Here is a 22614-nt window from a genome sequence, read left to right as displayed (position 1 = left end):
TAAAATGTATGGAAAGCAGGCAGTTACCACAAATAGTATAACAATCTCGACTGTCACCATCCCTGAAACCTGTGCTACCTGAAGATGTTTGGTTCAAAATCAAATCAGGAGTTCCATTACTAATTTCTTCCCTTATTGTGAAGAATAATGAAGAAATGAAGATTGAGGGAGAAATTGGTGCTCCATGATAGAGGAGCCTGCCCTTGGGCTACGTTACTGTCTCACCCAAAGTGGTTGTGGGAGCAGTTTCCCATAGGGATCCAGCACACTGATGAGGTATATTGCAGTGTACCTTCATTTTCAATGCTAGCCTCCGCTGGCAAAACAGCTTTCACAACCAGGCTCAACAGCTGTCAATGCTATCAATGTTACTGAGAGTAACTGTGATAAACAGAAACAAGTTTTAACATTAGCCACTTACCAAAAATAATTAATGAAACAAGAGGTTCTGGTGATCTTCCTCTTGGCAGCTGACTTTCATAAATTTAACAATACTATATGCCTGGTCAGATTTCTGAGCCTGAGAGCTGGGAGGCCTGCAGAAGTTCATGCTACTCCATTGGATTCCATGTGGAGTCCAGCATGGTACTATTTTGAAGAGCTGGGGAGTAATCCTGATATCCTGGTGAATATTTCTCCGTCATTCTTAATTTCTTAGACAGATTATCTGGTCATTATTATGTCACTTTGCATGCTGAATTCAATATTTCTGATGCACTGCCAACACTACAATTGTGACTACACCTAAGCGTAAAGCATTTAGTGACCTCCTGACAGGGACATGAAAAATGTATATAATAACATGTTGTATACAGTTTCTATCTTGTCAGACAGACCAGTTAAGTTATTCTGCATTTTGCAGTCAGAATTCTTACTTATCATGTAACGATAGCAATCTTGTATTTAGAATAATTAGCAATGAGGAATCTGATAATTCTAGGTATACATGGGGATTTTATTAATAAATGTCAGCAATACAATCATTAAGTTAACAACTTTTTTCAGTGAAAGGTTGCATCAATGCCATCAAAATTAATCCAGCTCTACTTTGATTATTTCCAGCTGGATGTTGGGAAACCTCCACTTACATTTCTAATAAATTATGTGGTGAAGGCAAAACCCTTAAGCATTTATTGTATGAGGCAATTTTAATTTAAAAAGCAAATAGTGCTACAAAATTAAGAGAGATATGTATAAGATCTACTTGTGGCAGACATGAAGTGGTAAAGTGCATAAACATGGTTCTCTAACAAGGAGTCACTTGAGACTGAATGAACAATAAGACCGATTTAGTTAATAGCCTAATGCTGCATTAACATTTATCTAATAGTGACCATAATATAATAGAGTTTAACATAACATCCTAAAGGGAGAAAAGCAAAGCTGCTAATAAGATTATAGATCTCAGCAAGACTGAGCACCACACAATGTGACAGCAACTAATCAGATGATAAATGGAGCAAATCTCTGTTAGTTTTTGTATCTTTTGCAGTGGCAGATCACTACAAGATTTTTTAAAAATATTTTTTTTTGTGGGGGGGTAATACCGAATCAGTTGAGGAGTGAAAGCATACCTTTTCAAAGACAAAGCAGTAGACTAAAGAAATATAGAAGCACAAAACTAAAAGAGAGAAAAAAAAATAAGAGACCTTGGCAAATGCAAAGATACACCAAAAAAAACAGAAGGTGAAGAGCAATGAATAAGAGCTTCAAAACCACAGGGTGTATGGAAGGATAAGACATAAAAGTTGACAATTTCATTAGGAAAATGACATAAGTCAAGATAAATCTGTAATGCTTGAAAAACAACAATTTTGATATTACAAATGAAAAAAAAATGGTGATTATGTAGATTAGTCACCTTGTCTCATTACTTATAAAGACAAAGAGAATAGGACTCCAGATGTTACTAGGAAATTAAGGTGGGAAGGAGACTCAGCAAAACTGACTTAACCAATAATGCATAAAATTACTACATTACAGATAAATCCTTCATTCCAAATGGCTTCCTTCCTGGAATTCTAAAGGGAGGACAGAACACTACTCATCAACTAACTAGAATCCTCCCAGGTCTGCATTTCCGAGACAGTTCAAGTTCAAATTTATTATCATTCAGCTCTACACAAGTATACAGCTGAACAAAACAACATTCCTGAAGGATCAAGGTGCAAAGCACAGTACATATATCACAAATGGCATATTAACCAATAAAAAATGTATTCTGTAGATGTTCAAGTTGACAAAAAGTGCATAAACGGTACTGAAATAAGCCTCTTGGTTTTGTGTTTTATATTATTTTCCCTTGATTTTTTGTTGGTGTTTGCCCATGTGAGGGTGGCCATAGAGTTAATTCCAGAATGTCTACATCTGGCCATAGAGTTAATTCCAGAATGTTTTTTCTTCAAAAAGGTTGGTTCATGGTTCTTCTTTGTTATGTGACTGTCTGCAGGGAAGACAAATTTCAGGGCTGTATACTGTATACATACTTTGATAATAAATGTTGAACTTTGATATAGCTAAAATATACACCGATCTTACTGTTACTAGCACCATTCTAAATGTGTACTGACTGGTAGCAGGGTGTTCCCTAGGACTAGAAAACTGCATGCCACCTGCTGAAATGAAGAGGGCAAGCAGTGGATCATAAACCAACTACTCTAACATCTTTTGTCAGAGGTTTATGAGAGTGATGAAGGACATCGTGAATGAATGTCATGAAATTTTTCGGTGGCCAGACTGCACCAGTGTGGATTTATAAGGGATAATTCATGTACAATGAACCAGAGAAATTTCTTGGACACAGCAATGCCAACAGATGTCAGGCACTTTTATGGATTCTTGAAGAATATCTGATAAAGTTCCAAGTGAGAAACTTGTTTTCTAATGAGGAAATTCATGAAATTGTGGATACATCTGGCCATAGAGTTAATTCCAGAATGTTTTTGTAATCTGTCCTTTACTGCTTAAAATAGTCTTTCTTATGATTTTTACCTCAAGGCAAATAGTTGACCAATTTTCTGCATAACTTCTGATCGTGAAAGTTTCACCTGTTTTCCAGCTTTCAGCATCTGAAGAGTAGATTAAATCATAAAATGTAAGAATATCAAGGAACATTACACCTCAGAAATGTTCTTAAAACATTTCCATCTTTAAGAGTCATTATCCACGGTATTTGCTCAATATTTACCATCCACGTTAATTTTATGTTAATCAATATTATACTGTTCATCAGTCTGAAGCACAGAACTATTACATTACTCACCTCAGGAATAAACTGAATGGACTCAACAAAATTATCAAGTGACACCTCCCAAATGGCAAGTTTCACTACAAAAAATTAGAAACATAACAAATGTTAAAAATTGTGAATTATTTCAGCAATTTGCAAGTAAATTACCTTATTCTTGTGGATTTTTGATGGTGAAATGGATTTAATATTGACACTGTTCTATTATTGCAGCAACATTATATCATATCATGCAATATCCATTCTTCTACTTGTGAAGTGTTTAAAGATGCAAAACAGCAAGAGATGACACCAAATTAGACAAATCTGATAAATTCCAGGTTGGCACTAAAAAACCACCATGAAAAATGCCAAAGCTTTGTTAACATGATCGATTTATTAATGCCTTTATGAGAATGAAAACTGTTAAGGGCTAACCCCACTAACCCATATGACTCTAATCCCAGCTATGTGACTGGCCATACGATTGATCCCATTCTGAGGAACCTTTCAAGAAATCCATGATCTTGAGCTCCTGTCTCCTCCATGAAGAAACTAGCCTTAAAAATAGCCATATTATTATTGCTTTGTCACTGAGACTGAGTGTAGAGGGCCCAGGTAGAGTCAGAGTCATAGAGTACCAGGCCCTTCACCCCACCTAGTCCGTGCCGAACTATATTCTGTCAATCATCTGAATCATAGCCCTTCATACCCCTCAATTCTTATACTTACCCAAACTTTTATAAAATTTTGAAATCAAACCCTCATTCACCACTTCTGCTGGCAGGTTGATCCATATTCTAACCCTCTGAGTGAAGAAGTTCCCCCTCATGTTCCCTTTAAACATTTCACTTTTACCTTTAACCCATGACCTCTGGCTCTAGTCTCACCCAACCTCAGTGGTAAAAGCCTGTTTGTATTTACCCTATCTCTACCCCTCATAATTTTGTATATCTCTATCAAATCTCTCCTCATTCTCCTATGCTCTAGGGAATAAAGTAAAAACCTATTCAATCTTTCCCTATAAATCAAGTCCTGACAACATCCTTGTAAATTTTCTCTGCACTCTTTCAATCTTATTACTATCTTTCCTGTAGGTAGTTGACCAGAACTGAACACAATACTCCAAATTAGGCCTCACCAATTTCTTATATAACTTCAACATAACATCCCAACTCCCATATTCAATACTTTGGTTTGTGAAGGCCAATGTGCCAAAAGCTCTCTTTATGACTTTATCTACTGGTGATGCCACTTCCAAGGAATTATAGATGTGTATTTCCAGATCCCTGTTCTACCACACTCCTTGGTGACCTACGTTCACTGTGTAAATCCCTCCCTGGTTTGTCCTCCCCGTGCAACATCTTACACTTGTCTGCATTATATTCCATCTGCCAGTTTTCAACCCACTTTTCCAACAGATCTGAATCCAGCTGCGAGCTTTGATTGACTTGCTCACTCTCCACTATGCCCCTAATCTTGGTGTCATCTGCTACTTTACATATGTTCTATAGTTTCTCTACATTAAAAAAGGACAAATAACAAAGTAATTTTCATTTATATTATGGCATAATCTTCAAAGGGATATTTATTCAGGAAAAAAAAAGATTGTCAAAATAAATGGTTCATGGGCAATTTAGTATTACAAATATAAAAGCACTGCCAGCATTGTGAAATGTTTATCTTACAATAACCTCGAATATACAATTAAGGATCACAAAACCAAAAAGGCATATATCTCACCTGACAAGGAAAGTGCATTTGAAAACGCAAACTTTTCCAAAATAGATTCACCAGAGTCAAGGCTGGAATTCAATAAAATTTCTCCTCGATGCAGCTTTGAATGTCCGCTACATGAAATAAATTAATTAATGTTTTGCATAATGATTATACTGGACAGTTGTTTATTGTGCAAACTCCTACCTATATAGGAGTCATGCACCACAAAACCAGGCCCTTTGGTCCATTATGTCCATACTAACCATCAAGTTACCATTTATACTAATCCCATTTTACAGCATGAATCACCAAGGCATGAAAGGCTTAGACACAATCACCTGTGAGAGTACCTGCCTCCACCACCAACTCAGCCAGTGCACTCCACATTCCAACCATCCCTGGGTGAAGAAGTTCTTCTTCAGGTCCCTGCTACATCTCTTCCCCTTATGCTAGACCTCCACTCTTTAGTTTTATATGCCTTTGTTAAGGGGAAAAGTTTTCTACTGCCCGCCCTATCTATGCCCTCAGTTTCGTACATCTTTTGCGAACTTACCCTTCAGTTATTAATCCATGAAAATAAACTCAGTTTATTCTCCATTGTGGACAACAGCATGGTAAATCTCCCCACATCCTCTCCAATGCAATACTGATCCCATGGCATAAGGATCAATATTGTATACAATTCTTCAGTTATGGTCCAACCAATGTTTTACAAAGTTGCACTATAACAACCTTGCTCTAGTATACTATGCCCTGGCTAATGAAGCTAAGTACCCTGTTTGCTTTCACCAACTATTAAACCTGTGTTGCCACCTTCAAGGATCCTTGAGCTTCTGTCCTCAATATTCCTTAGGTTCCTATCATTCATTGTGCATGTCCAAAACCATTAGTCCATCCAAAGTGCACTACCTCATACTGACCAAATTAAATTCCATCTGCCCATTTACCAACTGAACAATGTCATCCTATAAGCCAAGACTTTGCTCAGTATCAACACCGCCATCTACAATACATGCTAGTGTTTGTCCAAAAATGATCTCACACATTTTTAAGGAAGCATGTGTTAGCGTGTTTTTCCCCAAGTGGGCTTATAAACCATCATCATCATGTGCCATAACGTGTGACATGGGCGATCATGGTCTTCCATCTGTACCAAGCTTATTCTTGGCAAAGTTTCCTACAGAAGGGATTTGCCATTGCCTTTTTCTGGGTCGTGTATTTACAAGATAGGTGACCTCGGCCATTATCAACACTCTTCAGAGATTGTCTGCCGGGCATCAGTAGTTGCATAACCAGGACTTGTGATATGCATCTGCTGCTCATACGACCATGCTCCCATGGCTTCATGTGACCCTTTTCGGGGGGGGGGGCTAATCAGGGCTACAGCTTGCCCGAGAATGATCTACACGCTAGCAGAGGGAAGAAGTGCCTTACACCTCTTTAGGTAGAGATGTATCTCCACCCCGAAACCCAGTTGTAAACTATACTTGGACCAAAATAATATCTTTTATACCACAGCTAAAAGAAAATCAAATCAAAGTCAACTTTCATAAGGAAAGAAAGAAATTGGTGGTGATGTGGGAGTAACAGTCCATCACTGCTCCCCTTTTCGATAAGATATTCTAATTCTCTTCTTGCAGTTATCAAAATCCACAGATACCCTCAAACGTGCTCAGTGATTGCACTACTACAGCAGTCTAAATTTCACATTCCAAAGATTATTAACTCACTGAGTAAATACATTCCTTATCTCATTGTTAAACATCTGGAGATCACATTCCTAGTCTTGGATCCTCCAGCCAGGGGAAACTGCCACTCAACTACTACCCTCTTAATCTCTCTCACATAAAACTGTTACAATGAGGTCAGCTCTCAATTTTCTAAGTTCTGTGTAGACTAATCACTTCTCACGTGTCAACTTTTCACCCCAAATGCCACAAATGCACTGCACCACCGCCAATTAAAGTATAACCTTTCTTACTTATGGTGAATAAAGCTGCACACACCTCTGCAATGTAGTTGTACCAAAGCTTTCTTACTGCAACAACTTTACAATAAATGCCAAATATCATGTTTTTTTCTCATTGCTTGTCTTACTTGCATATAAGCTTTGCACCAGCATATCCAGATCTCTCCGAACACCAACATTTATTAATTTCTCACCACATAACACATTTTTTTAAATTTCTCCCATCAAGGTAAATAATCTCTACTTTTTCACATCATAGTCTGTCAGCCATGTTCCTGCTGACTCATTTCACCTGTCCAGATTCCTATGCAGATTAATCGTTCTCACATTTCCATCCAGTTTTGCACCATCAGACTGCAGGACAGATTGTTAAATATCCAAATCACTTATACAGTTTGTAAGTACAAGGGGTGATTGATAAGTTCGTGGCCTAAGGTAGAAAGAGTCAATTTTAGAAAACCTAGCACATTAATTACATTTATCTTTCAACACAGTCCTCTCCTACATGTACACACTTAGTTCAGTGGTCGTGGAGCATACGGATCCCTTTTTTGTAGAACTGGTCCACAGCAAGGGTGATTGACAAGTTTGTGGCCTAAGGTAGAAGGAGATGAGTTACTAACCAAACTTTCAGCATTATCACTCAGAGTTGAACTGCATGTGCATGTAACAAGAGCATCTTGGACCTCCAGGTGGTCCATAGCAGGGGTGATTGATAAGTTCGTGGCCTAAGGTAGAAGGAGATGAGTTATACCGCTCTTATTACATGCATGTGCAGCTCAATTCTTTGAGTGAAAATGCAGAAAGTTTGAAGTTAATAACTCATCTCCTTCTACCTTAGGCCACGAACCTATCAATCACCCCTGCTGTGGACCACTTTCTGGAGGTCCAAGACGCCGACTTCTACAAAAAAGGGATCCGTATGCTCCATGACCACTGGACTGTGTGTGTAAATGTAAAAATAAATGTGCTAGGTTTTCTAAAATTGACTCCTTCTACCTTAGGGCACGAACTTATCAATCACCCCTCGTAGTTGAGGCCCTCCAGGGATCATGATCCTTGTGGTATTCACAAAAATCAGCCTGTCACACTGGGAAGAAAAATATTTGTTCCTACACTAACTTCTGCCCTTTACCAATTCTTAATCAATATTAGATTCTTAACCCCAACCTTAATGAGAGGTTTACTTTATAATATAGCAACTGCATTTTGAAAATCATATGTACTGTGTCTAGTTTTTTTGGAGCTATCATTTTTTAAAAAATATTCTCCAAAAATTTGTCAATACTTTTCAAAAACCACATTGACTGCCTAATCATATTATGATGCTAGCATAACATCTGTTACCTTTAAGATGCATAGTATGTAAGATCACTAATGTATTCATTATGTCTATAGCCCCTGTTTCAGGTGCACCGTATTGTTGGATTTTCAGTTTCTACCTGTTTCTACAGTGTAATATTAAAGCTCCTCATTCTCAATAGACTTTTGATTCCTGATGCAACTGATTTTATTGTGTCATCTACAATACAGACAATTATGAAATGTTTATTTCACACCTTATGCATTTCTTTATTCCCAGATATTACATCTCCAGTCTCCGCAATTTAGAGGATCTATATTTGCTTTTGCCACTTTCTTCCAGTTTTACAGAATTGTAGAAGCTCCTATTGTGCCAGTTTACTTTTATGTTCCATCTTTCCTTGATCAGCTTTTATAATTATAATTACCTGGTTCACAGGACTCTGCGTTGTTTCACAACTTCGGAAGTTACTTCCTTTAATCTAATACTGTTTGATCTCTTTAGTTATCCATGGGTGGATCACTTTCCCCATTGAGTTACCTTCACTACTGAGCAGCTGAGAGGGCTCTGGGGAAACTCAGACATGGCAAAACATTGGGACAGGATGGTGAGAACCCCAAGATCCTGAAAGAGTGCGCTGAGCAGCTGTTTGGAGTTCTCTAGCGTATTTTCAATCTGAGTCTCAGCCCAGAAAGGGCCCTGACTGTTTGGAAAACATCATGTGTGGTCCCAGTATCCAAGAAAGGCCCACCGAAGGTCTTGAATAATTATGGAGTTCAGGGCCACTCCTGAACTCACACATCATGAAGACCCTGGAGAGGCTGGTCCTGGCTCACCTCTGACCCCTGGTTAGATCAACCCTGGATTCCCTGAAGTTTGCCTATCAGGGGCACATTGGAATCGAAGATGCTGTCATCTATCAGCTGAACAGAGCCTACTCCCATTTGGATAGGCAGAGGAGGACTGTGGGGATCATGTTTTTTGATTTCTCAAGTGCCTTCATTACCATACAGCCCTCATTGCTGGAGGAAAAGCGCTGTTCAGTGCAGATTGGCACTTCCATTGCATCTTGGATAATGGATTACCTGACTGGCAGCCCACAGTTTGTGCAGCTTCAGAACTGTGTGTCAGACATAGCTAACAGGCAGCACTAGGGCCTCACAGGGGACTGTATGGTCTCCCTTCCTGTTTACTCTGTATACCTCAGACTTTAGATACAACACTGAGTCATGTCATCTGCAGAAGTTCTCTGATGACTTAGCATAGTTGGGTGTATAAAGGGAGAATGGGAGGATTAATACATGGCCCTGGTGGAGGACTTTGTCAAATAGTGCAAGCTGAATCATTTGCAGCTCAACATCAGTAAGACAAAGGAGATGGTGTTGGACTATAGGAAGACTAAGCCTGCATTGCTGCCTGTTATTATTAGTGGTGAGGACCTACAAGTACCTGGGGGTGCACCTGGATGACAGACTTGAGTGGAGCACCAACACAGAGGTTGTGTACAAGAAGGGCCAGAGTCACCTTTACTTCCTGATGAGACTGAGGTCCTTTGGAGTATGCAGGCCTCTCCTTCACATGTTATACCAAGTCTGCTGTTGCCAGTACAATCTTCTATGTGGTGGTGTGCTGGGGCAATGGCATCAGCACGAGTGATACCAACAGGCTCAATAAACTGATAAGAAAGGCTGGCTCTGTAATAGGAGTCAAACTAGACACAGTGGAGACTGTGGTAGAACAAAGGACCCTCCAGAAAATCCTGGCAATCCTGGACAATGTTTCTCACCCTCTGCATTCCACCTTGGCTGAACAGAGGAGCACTTTTAGTAATAGACTAAAACAACTGTCCTGCTCCAAAGAACGCCATATGAGGTCATTCTTACTCTCTGCCATTAGGCTCTATAACGAGTCATTGTACAGCTGGGGAAGTGATGACCTCCTCCGGTAAGACTGTTTGAGGTAACCTACCTTTTATTCTTTTGTACATCTCTTCTAATATCTGTATACCTGCATTGTAATGTTACTGTGACACTGTAACTTTCTTTGGGATTAATAAAGCATCTATCTTTCAATCTATCTACCATTCTTCAATGCTACATACTGAAATAAATGAAAATATGTTACAAATATTTGTCATTTCTGTATCTATCAACAAACATTTAAATCTAATTTCCGAATATACTTTGGCCAATTTCCTTTTTTACCAATACAATTAACATAATGAATTTGAACATTCTAGTTTCCTAGTTCACTGTGTGTTGTGGTCAAATTGAACCACGTTCTTTTATACGATAAATTGCAATGAAATTACGAATTACCTCTGTCGCATTACACTAGACAAGATATAAAAATAGTTTTGTGAGATATTACTCCAGGACATTCTTATATATGAATGGAAGATAATTAGCACATTTATATTTGTACAAACATGTGAGTTGGTGCAGTGACCACAGCTATTGGACCTAGAGTGAGCTGAATTTCTTCATTAGATTTAAGGTATTGGCAAATGAACATGTGAACCAGTAAAAGGTTAAATTGCGTAATCTTCATAACTGGTTTTCAATAATACTAAAGATGACCTTAATACCATAAAATACAGAAGCTTTATGCCCTGGAAAGAGAACATTTATGTGCATTCCCCAATCTCAAATAACCTTAGCTTTCCCTACCTTACATTTTTCCTGTTCTGTAGTAGATTTCTCAGCAATTTGTAATCTTTATCTCCTAAAATCCAGTTCTGAACAAAATTTTAAAGTAATTTATTGACACTGAACGTAGCAGGACAATTGTTCTTTGATATTATCTAACCAAGTTATTAAGATGGGCAATATGGAATCTGGAAAATCATTCCTGCAAGGGCAAAGAACTGCTTCCCTAATCTGTCCATCAACCTAAACTGGCACAATCTCTGGTCTCTAGAGACCTGGTGCAATAGATGTGGAAAGATGAGGGAATCCCTGTTGATAGAATGAAGTGGGCTGATGTCAAGTCAAATTGTGTTTCTGAAGGGGATGGGGAATGGAAGTGTTTGTTTGCAATAACTACAACTAAGAATACTACATTTCAAGCCAATCTGTAGACAGCGTTCACTTCAGTTAGGCTAACTAGTCTGGCAAGGTTCAAGAAATTTAAAAATCCACCAGTTTCTCCATCTACTCCACAGACTTTTGCAAAACAAAGATATTTCATAAATACTAGCAGACTAGAAATGTAAATCCAAGAGGGTGACAATGAAAATCAAAAGCAGAAAACTACAAAACTCATTCTTGAGCAGAAATTGTATCCTGCTATTAAAAACAGCCAGTAGTTTATTTTTGACCCGAGGGAGTGAAAGATTGCTCATGGATGGTTATGCCATCTGTATCAGTGACTTAATTTATGTCACCGTGGTGCAAAAGCATTGCCCAGTGAATCCAGTGAAGGTACTGCATCTTTCTGATAGGTGTAAATATTTGTCTGCAGATCATTAGTGTTATTTGCAGAATTGTATTCCTAAATTTAAGCCCAGGAGGAGAGGTTATTTGTTTCTACTGGTGGCCCAGCACAGATGAAAAATGTGGGGTACAGACAGCCTAAGAGGTGATTTTCACAAACTTAGCTCAAAGGATCTCAAATCAGTAATCTTAGAAATTCAATTATCTCACGCACTAGTGGTCAATACTAGGGAAGTGCTACATTCTACCAATAGGACTACCATTGTTAACTAGTATTTAATTCACCACAACCTATCATTCTACTATCTACAATCAGTTTTTGTACCTACTTTGCTCCATGGCAAGCTCTCACATATAGTACTGCTAAAGCTTCACACCCACATCTCACTGCTTGTAGATGTTCCTTGTTTGCTCATCCAATGACAGCCTGTCACCCAAGTAGTCTCCTCAGCCTTCTTTGATGGGTTGCTAGAAAGGGATCTACAACCAGATGCAACAGGAGCTGAATGGAGAAAGATGAACACATCTCCATGTCCTAACCATCACACCTCCCCACACCACCAGAAGAGAGAATGTGATGAGTTTGGCCATTATTGGAGTAGCCAGCTAGAAGTCTCTGCACTGGCTACAAATATTGAAGTTTCAATTATTGTTCATGTTTAGTTCACTTCACATCCCACTTGTCCTCTTTCCACCATTGCTTGCTTCTCGGGCTGAAGATAGAGTAAGAATGCATCTCTCACCTCAACTTAACTTCCCAACCACCCACCACCATCAAGCGCCCCATACCTTTTCCTTACCAACATCTTAGTAGCATATCCCTGTGCCTTTAATCATTTAGATAGCTAGGAACTACAGCCCGCTCAGATAATGGAAGAGAGCGACGAAGAAGAGACATTATCAATTGATTTCATTACCCACCAACTTGGACACAGAGAATAGTTTAGAGGTAAGGTACACATGTAGCAAGATACCAGCCTAGGTGTGCTGAACAAGATAGTGCAGATGCCAGCTCACAGCAGGGCTATGGTTGCGCATAAGTTGTGTTGCAGAAGATTGAAATGAATTCTTTGATGGGGCAGATTGGCATGGTGCATTGTCATGTTTGCCAGAAAGCAATGTTCAATGTCATGCAGGAGTACAGCATCAGCTTTGTGGATAGTTTAGATACTTTATACTTTATTGTCACCAAACAATTGATACTAGAATCATCACAGCAATATTTGATTCTGTGCTTCCTGCTCCCTGGATTACAAATCAATAGTAAAAATAATAAAAATTTAAATTATAAATCATGAACAGAAAATAGAAAAATGGAAAGTAAGGTAGTGCAAAAAAACCGAGAGGCAGGTCCGGATATTTGGAGGGTACGGCCCAGATCCGGGTCAGGATCTGTTCAGCAGTCTTATCACAGTTGGAAAGAAGCTGTTTCCAAATCTGGCTGTACAAGTCTTCAAGCTCCTTTCCATGACTAAATGGATGTAATCACAAGATCACAGCTAATGAACGGAGATCCTGCATGCCCGGGAGCCCAAACAGTATCCATCAAGGTGTTACTGCAGGAATCCATACTACTGTCATGGAGACATAAAAGACTGCAGATGCTGGAATCTGAGTCTAGATGAAAGGCCTCAACCTTTAAATTGTGACTATCCATTTCCCTCCATAAGAGCTGCCTAACCTTCTGAGTTCCTCCAGCAGTTTGTTTTTTGCTCCATACTGTTGCCATTATGGCTTTGCACACTATCCTACAAAGAAGCTCACAGGTATCACTGCACTCCCACAAACTGATTTCTAGACTTCTACTGAAAATTCTTCTCATTTCTTCTTCCCGCAACCTTTGATCAGCTTGTGCTAGTGCAAATAGGCGAAAAATATATTTGCCTGCCAAGCCTTTCCACAACCTACAGTCATGTCCCTCTTTCAGTATTCTACATCGATTTAAAGTCCTCAGTCCTGTTGGAAATGTCTTGAAGAACAAATACCTGAAGGAATACCAACCTACATATAGGCGTCATAGACAGCATATTATGGTACTGGGCTGCAGTTCCTGAATCACATCAATACTTAATTGAAGCATTGGGGACCTACTGAAATCATGGCACTCTGATTTAAAGACTCCTGTCTGGCTTAGACAGCCTTCTAGCAGGATTTGAGTGAAATGGCTGCAGACTCTGGAGTGTGGGATATTAAGTGTAACATGTTGATTTTTCTGGGCGTTCAAGTTTCAGATGCATGCTGAAAACAGTTTAAACAATTAACATAATAAGTTGTCCTTACTCCGAAATCCGGTAGTTGACTTCCTCATTTTCCCAGTGGACCAAAGCAATTTCATATGGCTGGATTTCATGTGGCTCCAAGATTTGCATGATGCGTTTCACCTACATTTAGCCATTACAAAGGAAGGTCTGGTAAAAATAGTTCATGTTTATTTTATTAAGGGGCTTTTATAAAACTACTTCAGCACATAAAAAACAAACACATACCAAAATATTATCTCTTAACAATTTCAATTTGTAGAAGATCACTGTAACCAAGATTTTCCAATCAGCATAATTTTAATGTTTTCAGTAACCCAGTGGTTTATTGCCCATTATTACTCAGGTTGTGCAGTCAGAATGTCTAAGGTTATACAGAAGGAATACTGTATACTGTTGCAACTCAACACTTAATTGATAAATAACTAATCTCTACCTTGATATCTTGAGTCAGTGCACAAGCTCCTGGAAGGTTTTATCATTCCAACCAGTTTTAAAAATATTTAGTTGAACTTCCATAGTTAGCTTTATTTACTTAGATGTTATTTATGGTGGAACCACTTCTTGTGAAATTAGCATCTGCATAATTAAAAAGCTGGTAAATAAGTAAACCTACAGTAGTAATAATGCTTATTTTAAATGCAGAATACTGAAATCTGCTGACATCAAATAACAATTACATTTGTATATTAAGAGAATTAACTGCATGATACCAATGGGTAGCAGGTCCCCAGGTTTTCTAAAATGATGTGATTAAAAAACAAATGACAAATACTCCCCATTGGCTAGTAGAATCAGAGCTGTCAGAGACACCAGTAGACAGCATATTGCAAAGATTGAAACCTTGTGTGTTGCCAGGATATTATTGCACCAGTGGGCAGTAGGTCTCATAGGCTAAAATGAAGACAAATGTTTTATACCAAGTCATCTAAAAATGGGGACTGGACTAAACACGCAGACAAATAATGAGTAGGCAGTTTAAAACTGTACCCTAGATACATACAGAATGATTCAACTTACTGTTTTATCTTCCACATTCCAAAAGACAACAGAGCCCTCCCTGAGTGTGCAAGAAATAAAACCGTTAGTGTTGCAGAAGGTCCCAGAGAGGACCATCTGTTACCTTTTAACAGCCAGATAATAAATTGGATAAAATATAATTTCACAGCTTTAGGAACCCCATGATTGAAGCAATCTATATATAACATGTAAAATGGTAATTTATTTTACTCAAATTATTAGTAGTCACACTTCTTCATAAAACAGCATTTTTTCTTTTTTTTAAGAAAAGGAAAGAGCTTCCATATTTTAGAGAATAGAGAAAAAGCTGCAAGACAGTTGAGTCACAGGGCTAGAGAAGTGCTCTCTGATAGGATTGGACAAGTTTATACTGGAAGCTAACAGGAGTGGAGGGGTTTGAAGTTTTGGGGTCTGGGGATGGAGGAAAGAGAACCTGCAGAGCTTGGTGTACAGAGTTTTAAAGATACCGACCCCTGATTGAGAGAGAAGCTTTAGATTGACTAGAAATTTTTAAAGATGAAGAAGGTGATAGTTGTGAAAAGGGCTTTTGAAAATTGAATATATGTTAATGGTATAGATTTCAGTTTCTGCTGAAGGTATATGTGGCTTCATTCAGGCAATAGAATTTTAATTTTTTTGGATTGAAATTGTTTAAAATTAGATAAAACATACAATTCTGTATTCTATGCTTTTCCCAAATATGTTGCAACCACACAGAATGAGCTTTTTCTAAGGTCTTAAAATCTTTAGGTTTGCAAAGCCAAACTTCTGTTCTTGCTTGCTGTTGTGGGATCTTCGCCGCACTGCTGTCAGCTTTGGCTTGGCATGAATTAGATACAGACTTTTGTCATTAACTTGTCAGGGAAAGCAGATGCACACTTCCATTCTCTTTTCCCCCACCTGCATCGAAATATTGCTAGAATCAGACGTGTGCTACAAATTGACTCACATATAATTCCTGTTCTTTCAGTTTCTATGCCCTGCATTTAACCATAGCTACCACAGAGGATTGGTTTAGACTGACCACCATTTTGCAGTCCATGTGAAAGCAGCATTAAAATGGGTGGCATGTTCATCCAGTTAACCACAAGAAACTCTGATCCCACTGGCTTGCCTATCCATCATATAAAACTGCTGAACTTGAAAATTTATTTAGTGCTTAACATATAGAAGTCCTGTCTTAAAACAAATTTGTGCCAAGACAGTCTTTGGTGTCATAAGTTCAACAAAAGCCAACAATTCTCATATACAAGGACCAAATGAGATCCTTGGCAGATTGAAATTAATTCTAATCATCAGATAATTGAAATATAAGCTTTTACTCTATCTCAGAACAGTTCACTTATCCAGAGCCATAACTACCCTGGAAATTTGCTTAGAAAGAAAGATAGAGCTGAAAGATTGCACATATCAGGAAAGACTGAATAGGCTGGAACCCTCTTCTACACAATAAGGATCAAGTGCAGTGTAATACAGTTTTTAAACTTATGAAATATTTTTATAGTATTAATTCACGGAAGTTTCTACATGTGGACAAGACTAAAACTTGAGGTCAAATGTCAAAGATAATAGCTATTAAATTAAATAGGAAATTCTGGAGTTTTTTTCTCCACTCATTGAAAGTAGTTAGAGCGATTATGAACAAGAAATTGTGATGGATAAACAGATGCATTTACAGCAAAGTTTGAGAAACATACACTGGAGAAGAAATACCAGGATATGATGATGAGGTTAGATAAAGGGTAGAGGCACATGTACTCACATGGATATGCAGGTCTGAATGCCCAGTTCCTGCATTATAAACACTATAAACGTAATCGATGACCTAGGTTTAACATTCTACTTCTTGTTAGATAAAGAAAGGGTCTTGTACTTCACAAATTGTAAAACTGTCTGCCTTTGATGCATAAATACATTTGAAATTAAGAACTGTCAATATTTATATGATTTGTCAAATACTGGAAGTATCTTTGGCATTCAAAAGCTTTTCACTGTATCTTGGTACATGTGCTAATAATAAATCAATATCTATATCCTTGTTATTTAATGTTCAACTAAAATCTATCTAAATACACCCTTTATAATTTACTATTTGTTCAACCTTCACTTATTGAACAGTTTCAAATGACAGAATAATAGAGATGCATTTGGAGAATGCATCTGTTGAATGGCTATCAATTTAGTAGAAATCTGATGGGCTGCACAATTAACATACACAAAATGCTGGAGGAAATCAGTAAGTAAGTCAGGCAGCACCTATGGAGAGAATGTTTCCGAGTCAGCACGTCCTGATGAAGAATCTTAACCTAAAACATCATCTCTTTATTCCTCTATATACTGCCTGACATGCTGAGTTCCTCCAGCACTTTGTACATGTCATTCTGGATTTCAAGCACCTGGAGAATCTTTTGTGTTTATAGTTGCACTGCTAGTTCTATTCTGGGAACTATAAAAGATAGTAAGTGTACCCTGACTATTAGAATGCACTCAACCAATACAGCATCTTCAAATAAACTAGCCAGTCCAGAAATTTCAAGCAAACTTACCTGAAAAGGAAAATTAATCCATAATCATTTGCCTTGGCCAGCATTTCAGTTCCAATTACCAGGACATTTGAAGCATCTGAGAACAAACATTGAGAAAAAAAATTCAATCTGCAAAGAATTTTATATTATAGTAATGATAAATGACCATAAAAAATGGCACAACAAGAAATGGAGATAAAAACCATATCTTCTGTCTATCATAATGGGGAATTTAAGATCACTGGTAAATAAAATGAAGGAACTAGCAGTACTCAGGAGAACACAGAACAAACATTGGGAATGCAGTGTTATGTGTTTCACTGAGTGACGATTACACAAGGAAATTCCAGGTTCCAACACGACTGTGAATGGGTTTTCAATGATATGAGCAGACAGAGTTAATCTAAGAGGAAGGGAGGTGGGCTTGCTGTGTTTGTGAACAATAGATGGTGTAATCCCAGTCACATTTCTGTGGAAGACTGAATCTGCATCCTGACATCGAACTGCTTGGCGTGAGCTTGCATCTGTTTTATCTACCGCGTGAATTCAGCCATGTCATATTGCTCGTTGTCTACATTCCGCCTTCCTGATGCAGTCCCGATGCTGCTTGTGACATCATACATAATACCATCACAAGACTCCAGACTCACCACCCCAATGAGTTCATCGCAATAGCGGAAGACTTCAACCATGTTTCTCTCTTGACAACCCTCCCTACCTTCGATCAGTTTGTCAAATGTCAAACAAGAGAAAATAAAACATTGGATCTGTTGTATGCAAATATTAAAGATGCATATTGCTCCATAACTCTCCTCCCACTTGGAAGATCAATCACAACTTGGTTCACCTCATGCCCTTGTATAAGCTCAAAGTACAGCAACAGCTAGCTACCACTGAGATAGCAAAGAAATTGTCTCCAGAGGCCACTGAAGCCTTGAAGGATTGCTTTGAGATTACGGACTGGAATGTGCTTTGTGAACCACATGGGGAGGACATTAATGGACTTACTGATTGCATCTTTGGCTACATCAACTTCTGTGTGGATACTGTAATAGCATCAAGGACTGTTTGCTGCTTCCCCAACAACAACAACAAACCATGGGTCACCAATGATCTAAAGGCTCTTCTCAACCACAAAAAGAGAGCCTTTAGATTAGAAGACAGGGAGGAATTGAAACATGTGCAGGAGAAAGCTGGTGAACAAGCTTAGGCAGAGTAGCACATGAGAGGTGTGGAGAGGCATGAAGAACATCACTGGCTTTATTGGAATGCAGCCGTGAATGGGCTAATGAATTAAACCAATTCTTCAATATGTTTGACAATTGCCCTCCTGTTCACACCCCTTGAGCACACCAGTCCTGGTGCTGAGGCACCTAATGCTCCCTCAGCAACAACATCTCTCCTCTTCCCTCCTCCCTTCTCCAGTTGAACATGTAGATGAACAACACAGGCTACCACTGTCTACATCCCCTCCCTGCCCTGCACCTACCATCCACACCTCCACAAACCAACTGCTATCGTCCCGAACTTCATCCCATCTTCCACCAACTACCCAGTCATCATGGACTCACCTTCCCTACTAAGCAGATGAGAAGGGCTGTGGGGAAACCCAGAAACGGCAAAGCATTGGGACCACATGGTGTAAATTCCAAGGTCCTGAAGGAGCGTGCTGGGCAGTTGTGTGGAGTCACACAGCATGTTTTCAATCTAAGTCTCAGCCTGGAAAGGGTCCCAACCGTGTAGAAAACATCATGTGTGGTCCCAGTATCCAAGAAGGGCTAAACAGAAGTGTTGCATGACTACATCTAGTGGCCCTGACCTCACACATCAAGACCCTAGAGAGGATGGTCCTGGCTCACTTCCGACTCCTAGACAGATCAGCCCTTGAATCCCTGCAGTTTGCCTACCAGGAGCACATTGCAGTCAACGATGCTGTCATCTACCTGCTGAAAAGAGCCTACTCCCACTTGGATAAGCAGGGCAGCACTGAGAGGATCATGTTTTTTGATTTCTCAAGTGCCTTCAACACCATACAGCCCTCAATGCTTGGGGATAAAACTCCTGTGCGATCAATAAAGTATTATTCATCTATCTACCTATAAAAAAACACCAAGTTTAAACATAAAATAGTCTTTGTGAATAATCTGGAGGGTTGTCAGAGGTTACAGCGGGACATCGATAGGATGCAGAACTGGGCTGAGAAGTGGCAGATGGAGTTTAACCCAGACAAGTATGAAGTGGTTCATTTTGGTAGGTCAAATTTGAAGACAGAATATAATATTAATGGTAAGACTCTTTGCGGTGGGGAGGATCAGAGAGATCGTTGAGTCCGTGTCCTTAGGACACTCAAAGCTGCTGTGCAGGTTGACAGTGTTGTTAAGAAGGCGTATGGTGTGTTGGCCTTCATCATCTGTGGGATTGAGGTCAAGAGCTGTGAGGTAATGTTACAGCTATATAAGACCTTGGTCAGACCCCACTTGGAGTACTGTATTCAGTTCTGGTCATCTCACTACAGGAAGAATGTGGATACTATACAGAGAGTGCAGAGGAGATTTACAAGGATGTTGCCTGGATTGGAGAGCATGCCTTATGAGAATAGGTTGATTGAACTTGGCCTTTTCTCCTTGGTGCGACAGAGGATGACAGGGGACCTGATAGAGGTGTATAAGATGATTACAGGTGTACAAGATGATGAGAGGCATTGATCGTGTGGATAGCCAGAGGCTTTTTCCCAGGGCTGAAATAGCTAACATGAGGAGGCATAGTTTTAAGGTGCTTTGAAGTAGGCACGGGGGCGGGGCGGGGGATGTCAGGGGTAAGTTTTTCACGCAGAGAATGGTGGGTGCGTGCAATGCACTGCTAGTAACGGTGGTAGAGGTGGATACAATAGGGTCTTTTAAGAAACTGTTGGGTGCATGGAGCTTAGAAAAACAGAGGGCTAAGCGGTAGGGAAATTCTAGGCAGTTTCTTGAGTAGGCGGCACAACATTGTGGGCCAAGGACCTGTAATGAGCTGTAGATTTCTAAGTTCTATGTTTATGTTGAATTAAACATGTGAAAACATAGGCACTTTACTCATTTTTCCAAACAGAGGATTGAATAGCAGTTGAATAATACAGAAGATATAAATAACTGTTGATTTCTGTAATCAAAAAGTACTTGAGCTCAATATGACAGCATTATCTTTATTAATTTGTATTTTACTCTCCACAAATACTGCTGACTATTCCAAGGTTAGCTTTTATTTAGATTTGAGACCTCATTACCCATATATCAATTACAACTCATCTGAAACAATAATCGTTAAATAAAAAAAAATAATTTTCCTAAAATATCTTCAACATTAGTTTCCTTACCTTATTTCATAAGTGCAAAGTAGATAAAGGTGCATAATGTTCTTAGTGTGTAAAATAAATTAAACAATTTCTGAGAGAAAGATACATTATGAGTTTCATATCTTCACAAATTGTTGGACTCTCACAGCTAATTTAACTGCACTGTTTACCATCCCATCTCCCGCAAGGATACTATCATTTTGCCTCTGTCTCTCCCTTCCCACCACATCCGTTCTCAAGATGAGGATTTCTATTCCAGGACTTCTTAAATGACTTCCTTTTCCAGGAATCATAGTTTTTTTCTCCAACAGAAATGCTGGCACTCTCTCACTTGCAGCTCCTCTATTTCCTGCACTTTGCTTCTCACCTAGCCCTTCCCGGACAGAATAGTGACAATGTCCTGACAGCATAAACATTGATTTCTCTAACTTCCAGTAATTTCTCATCCTCCTCCTTCCCTCTTGTTCCATTCCCCATTCTGACTCACCTCTTCTCCTTACCTATCATGTCCCACTGGTTGCCCTCCTCCTTCCCTTCTCCCATGGTCCACTCTCCTCTCCTGTCAGATTCCTTCTTCTTCAGCCCTTTACCTTTTGCCCCCATCACCACCCATCTTCTAACTTCATTGCCCTTTCACCCACCTACCTTCCCCCTCACCTGGATTCACCTATCACCTTCTAGCTTGAACTTCTTCCCCTCCACCACCTTTTTATTCTTCCTCCATCCTTTCCAGTCTCAATGAAGGGTCTCAGCCTGAAATGCTGATTTTTTTTATTCCTTTCCATAGATGCTGCCTGACCTGCTGAGTTCCTACAGCATTGTTGTGTGTTACTCTGGATTTCCAGCATCTACAGAATCTCGTGCTAATAAACTTCTTGGTCCTCACCTTTCACTCTACTAGTCTCCACATCCATCAGATTATTCTTTGCCATTTCTACCAGTTTCAATTAGATCTCCACATCAGTCACAACTTCTCTCCTTATCTTACAGCTTTGTTCAGGAACCACTCTCTTCATCACTCCCTAGTCTACTCATCTTTCCCCACTCATTTCCTTCGTACCTGGTCGCTCTCCCCTGCAACCATAGAAAATACAACACTTGTCTCTACACCTTATCCCTTACAATCATCCAGGTGCCTACACAGCCCTTGCAGGTGAGGCAGAGATTCACATGCATCTCCTCCAAACCTGTCAATTGCATTTGGTGCTCTTGATGTGGTTTCCTTTCCATTAGTGAGACAAAGTGTAAACTAGGCAAGTGTTTTGCAGTACACCTGCATTCTGTCTCCAACATCCACCTTGAGCTTCTGGTTGCATTCTACTTCAACACCTCTCCCATTTCCAACCAGTATGTCTGTCTCTAGGGCAAAAACAAACTAGAGGAACAGCAGCTTGTATTCCATTTGGGTAGCCTTCAACCCAGTGGCATGAAAACTGAATTTTCCTGTTTCAGGTAAAATACACACTATGTTCCTGTCTCACTCTTAGTGGTCCACCCCCATCTTAAATCAATTTTTTGAGCAACTGAGTTTCTACACTCAGTGGCCACTTTTTAATGTGCCTCCTGTACCTAATTAAAGCGGTCGAGGAGGGTATATTTGTGATCTCCCGCTGCTGTAGCCCATCCACTTCAAGGTTCAACGTGTTGTGCATTCTAAGATGCTCTTCTGCAAACCACTGTTGTAACGCGTGGTTACTTGAGTTAAAGTCGCTTTCTTGTCTGCTTGAACTACTCTAGTTTCTGACTTCTCTCATTAACAAGCCATTTCACCCACAGAACTGCTGCTCAGTGGATGTTTCTGTGCACGATTCTCTGTAAACTCCAGA

The 22614-nt window shown here is 39.3% G+C and overlaps 1 protein-coding gene across 3 annotated transcripts in view; it reads right to left on the bottom strand.

The window, feature by feature from the left end:
- The window catches only part of rmnd1 (required for meiotic nuclear division 1 homolog), a 157816-nt gene that overhangs the window by 38030 nt on the left and 97172 nt on the right, over positions 1–22614 (bottom strand). For all 3 annotated transcript variants that reach the window (XM_063056289.1, XM_063056290.1, XM_063056291.1), the window contains 6 exons: positions 17476–17551; positions 14930–14969; positions 13932–14032; positions 4970–5076; positions 3263–3327; positions 2992–3068 (listed from right to left, as the gene is read on the bottom strand). In XM_063056289.1, coding sequence (XP_062912359.1) covers positions 2992–3068; positions 3263–3327; positions 4970–5076; positions 13932–14032; positions 14930–14969; positions 17476–17551 — 466 coding nt within the window. The remainder of the gene's footprint in view (positions 1–2991; positions 3069–3262; positions 3328–4969; positions 5077–13931; positions 14033–14929; positions 14970–17475; positions 17552–22614) is intronic.

This window comes from Mobula hypostoma, chromosome 8, assembly GCF_963921235.1.
Source record: "Mobula hypostoma chromosome 8, sMobHyp1.1, whole genome shotgun sequence".
NCBI lineage: Eukaryota > Metazoa > Chordata > Chondrichthyes > Myliobatiformes > Myliobatidae > Mobula > Mobula hypostoma.
Note: the sequence above shows the minus strand (reverse complement) of the source record. Positions and strands in the feature narration are given on the sequence as shown.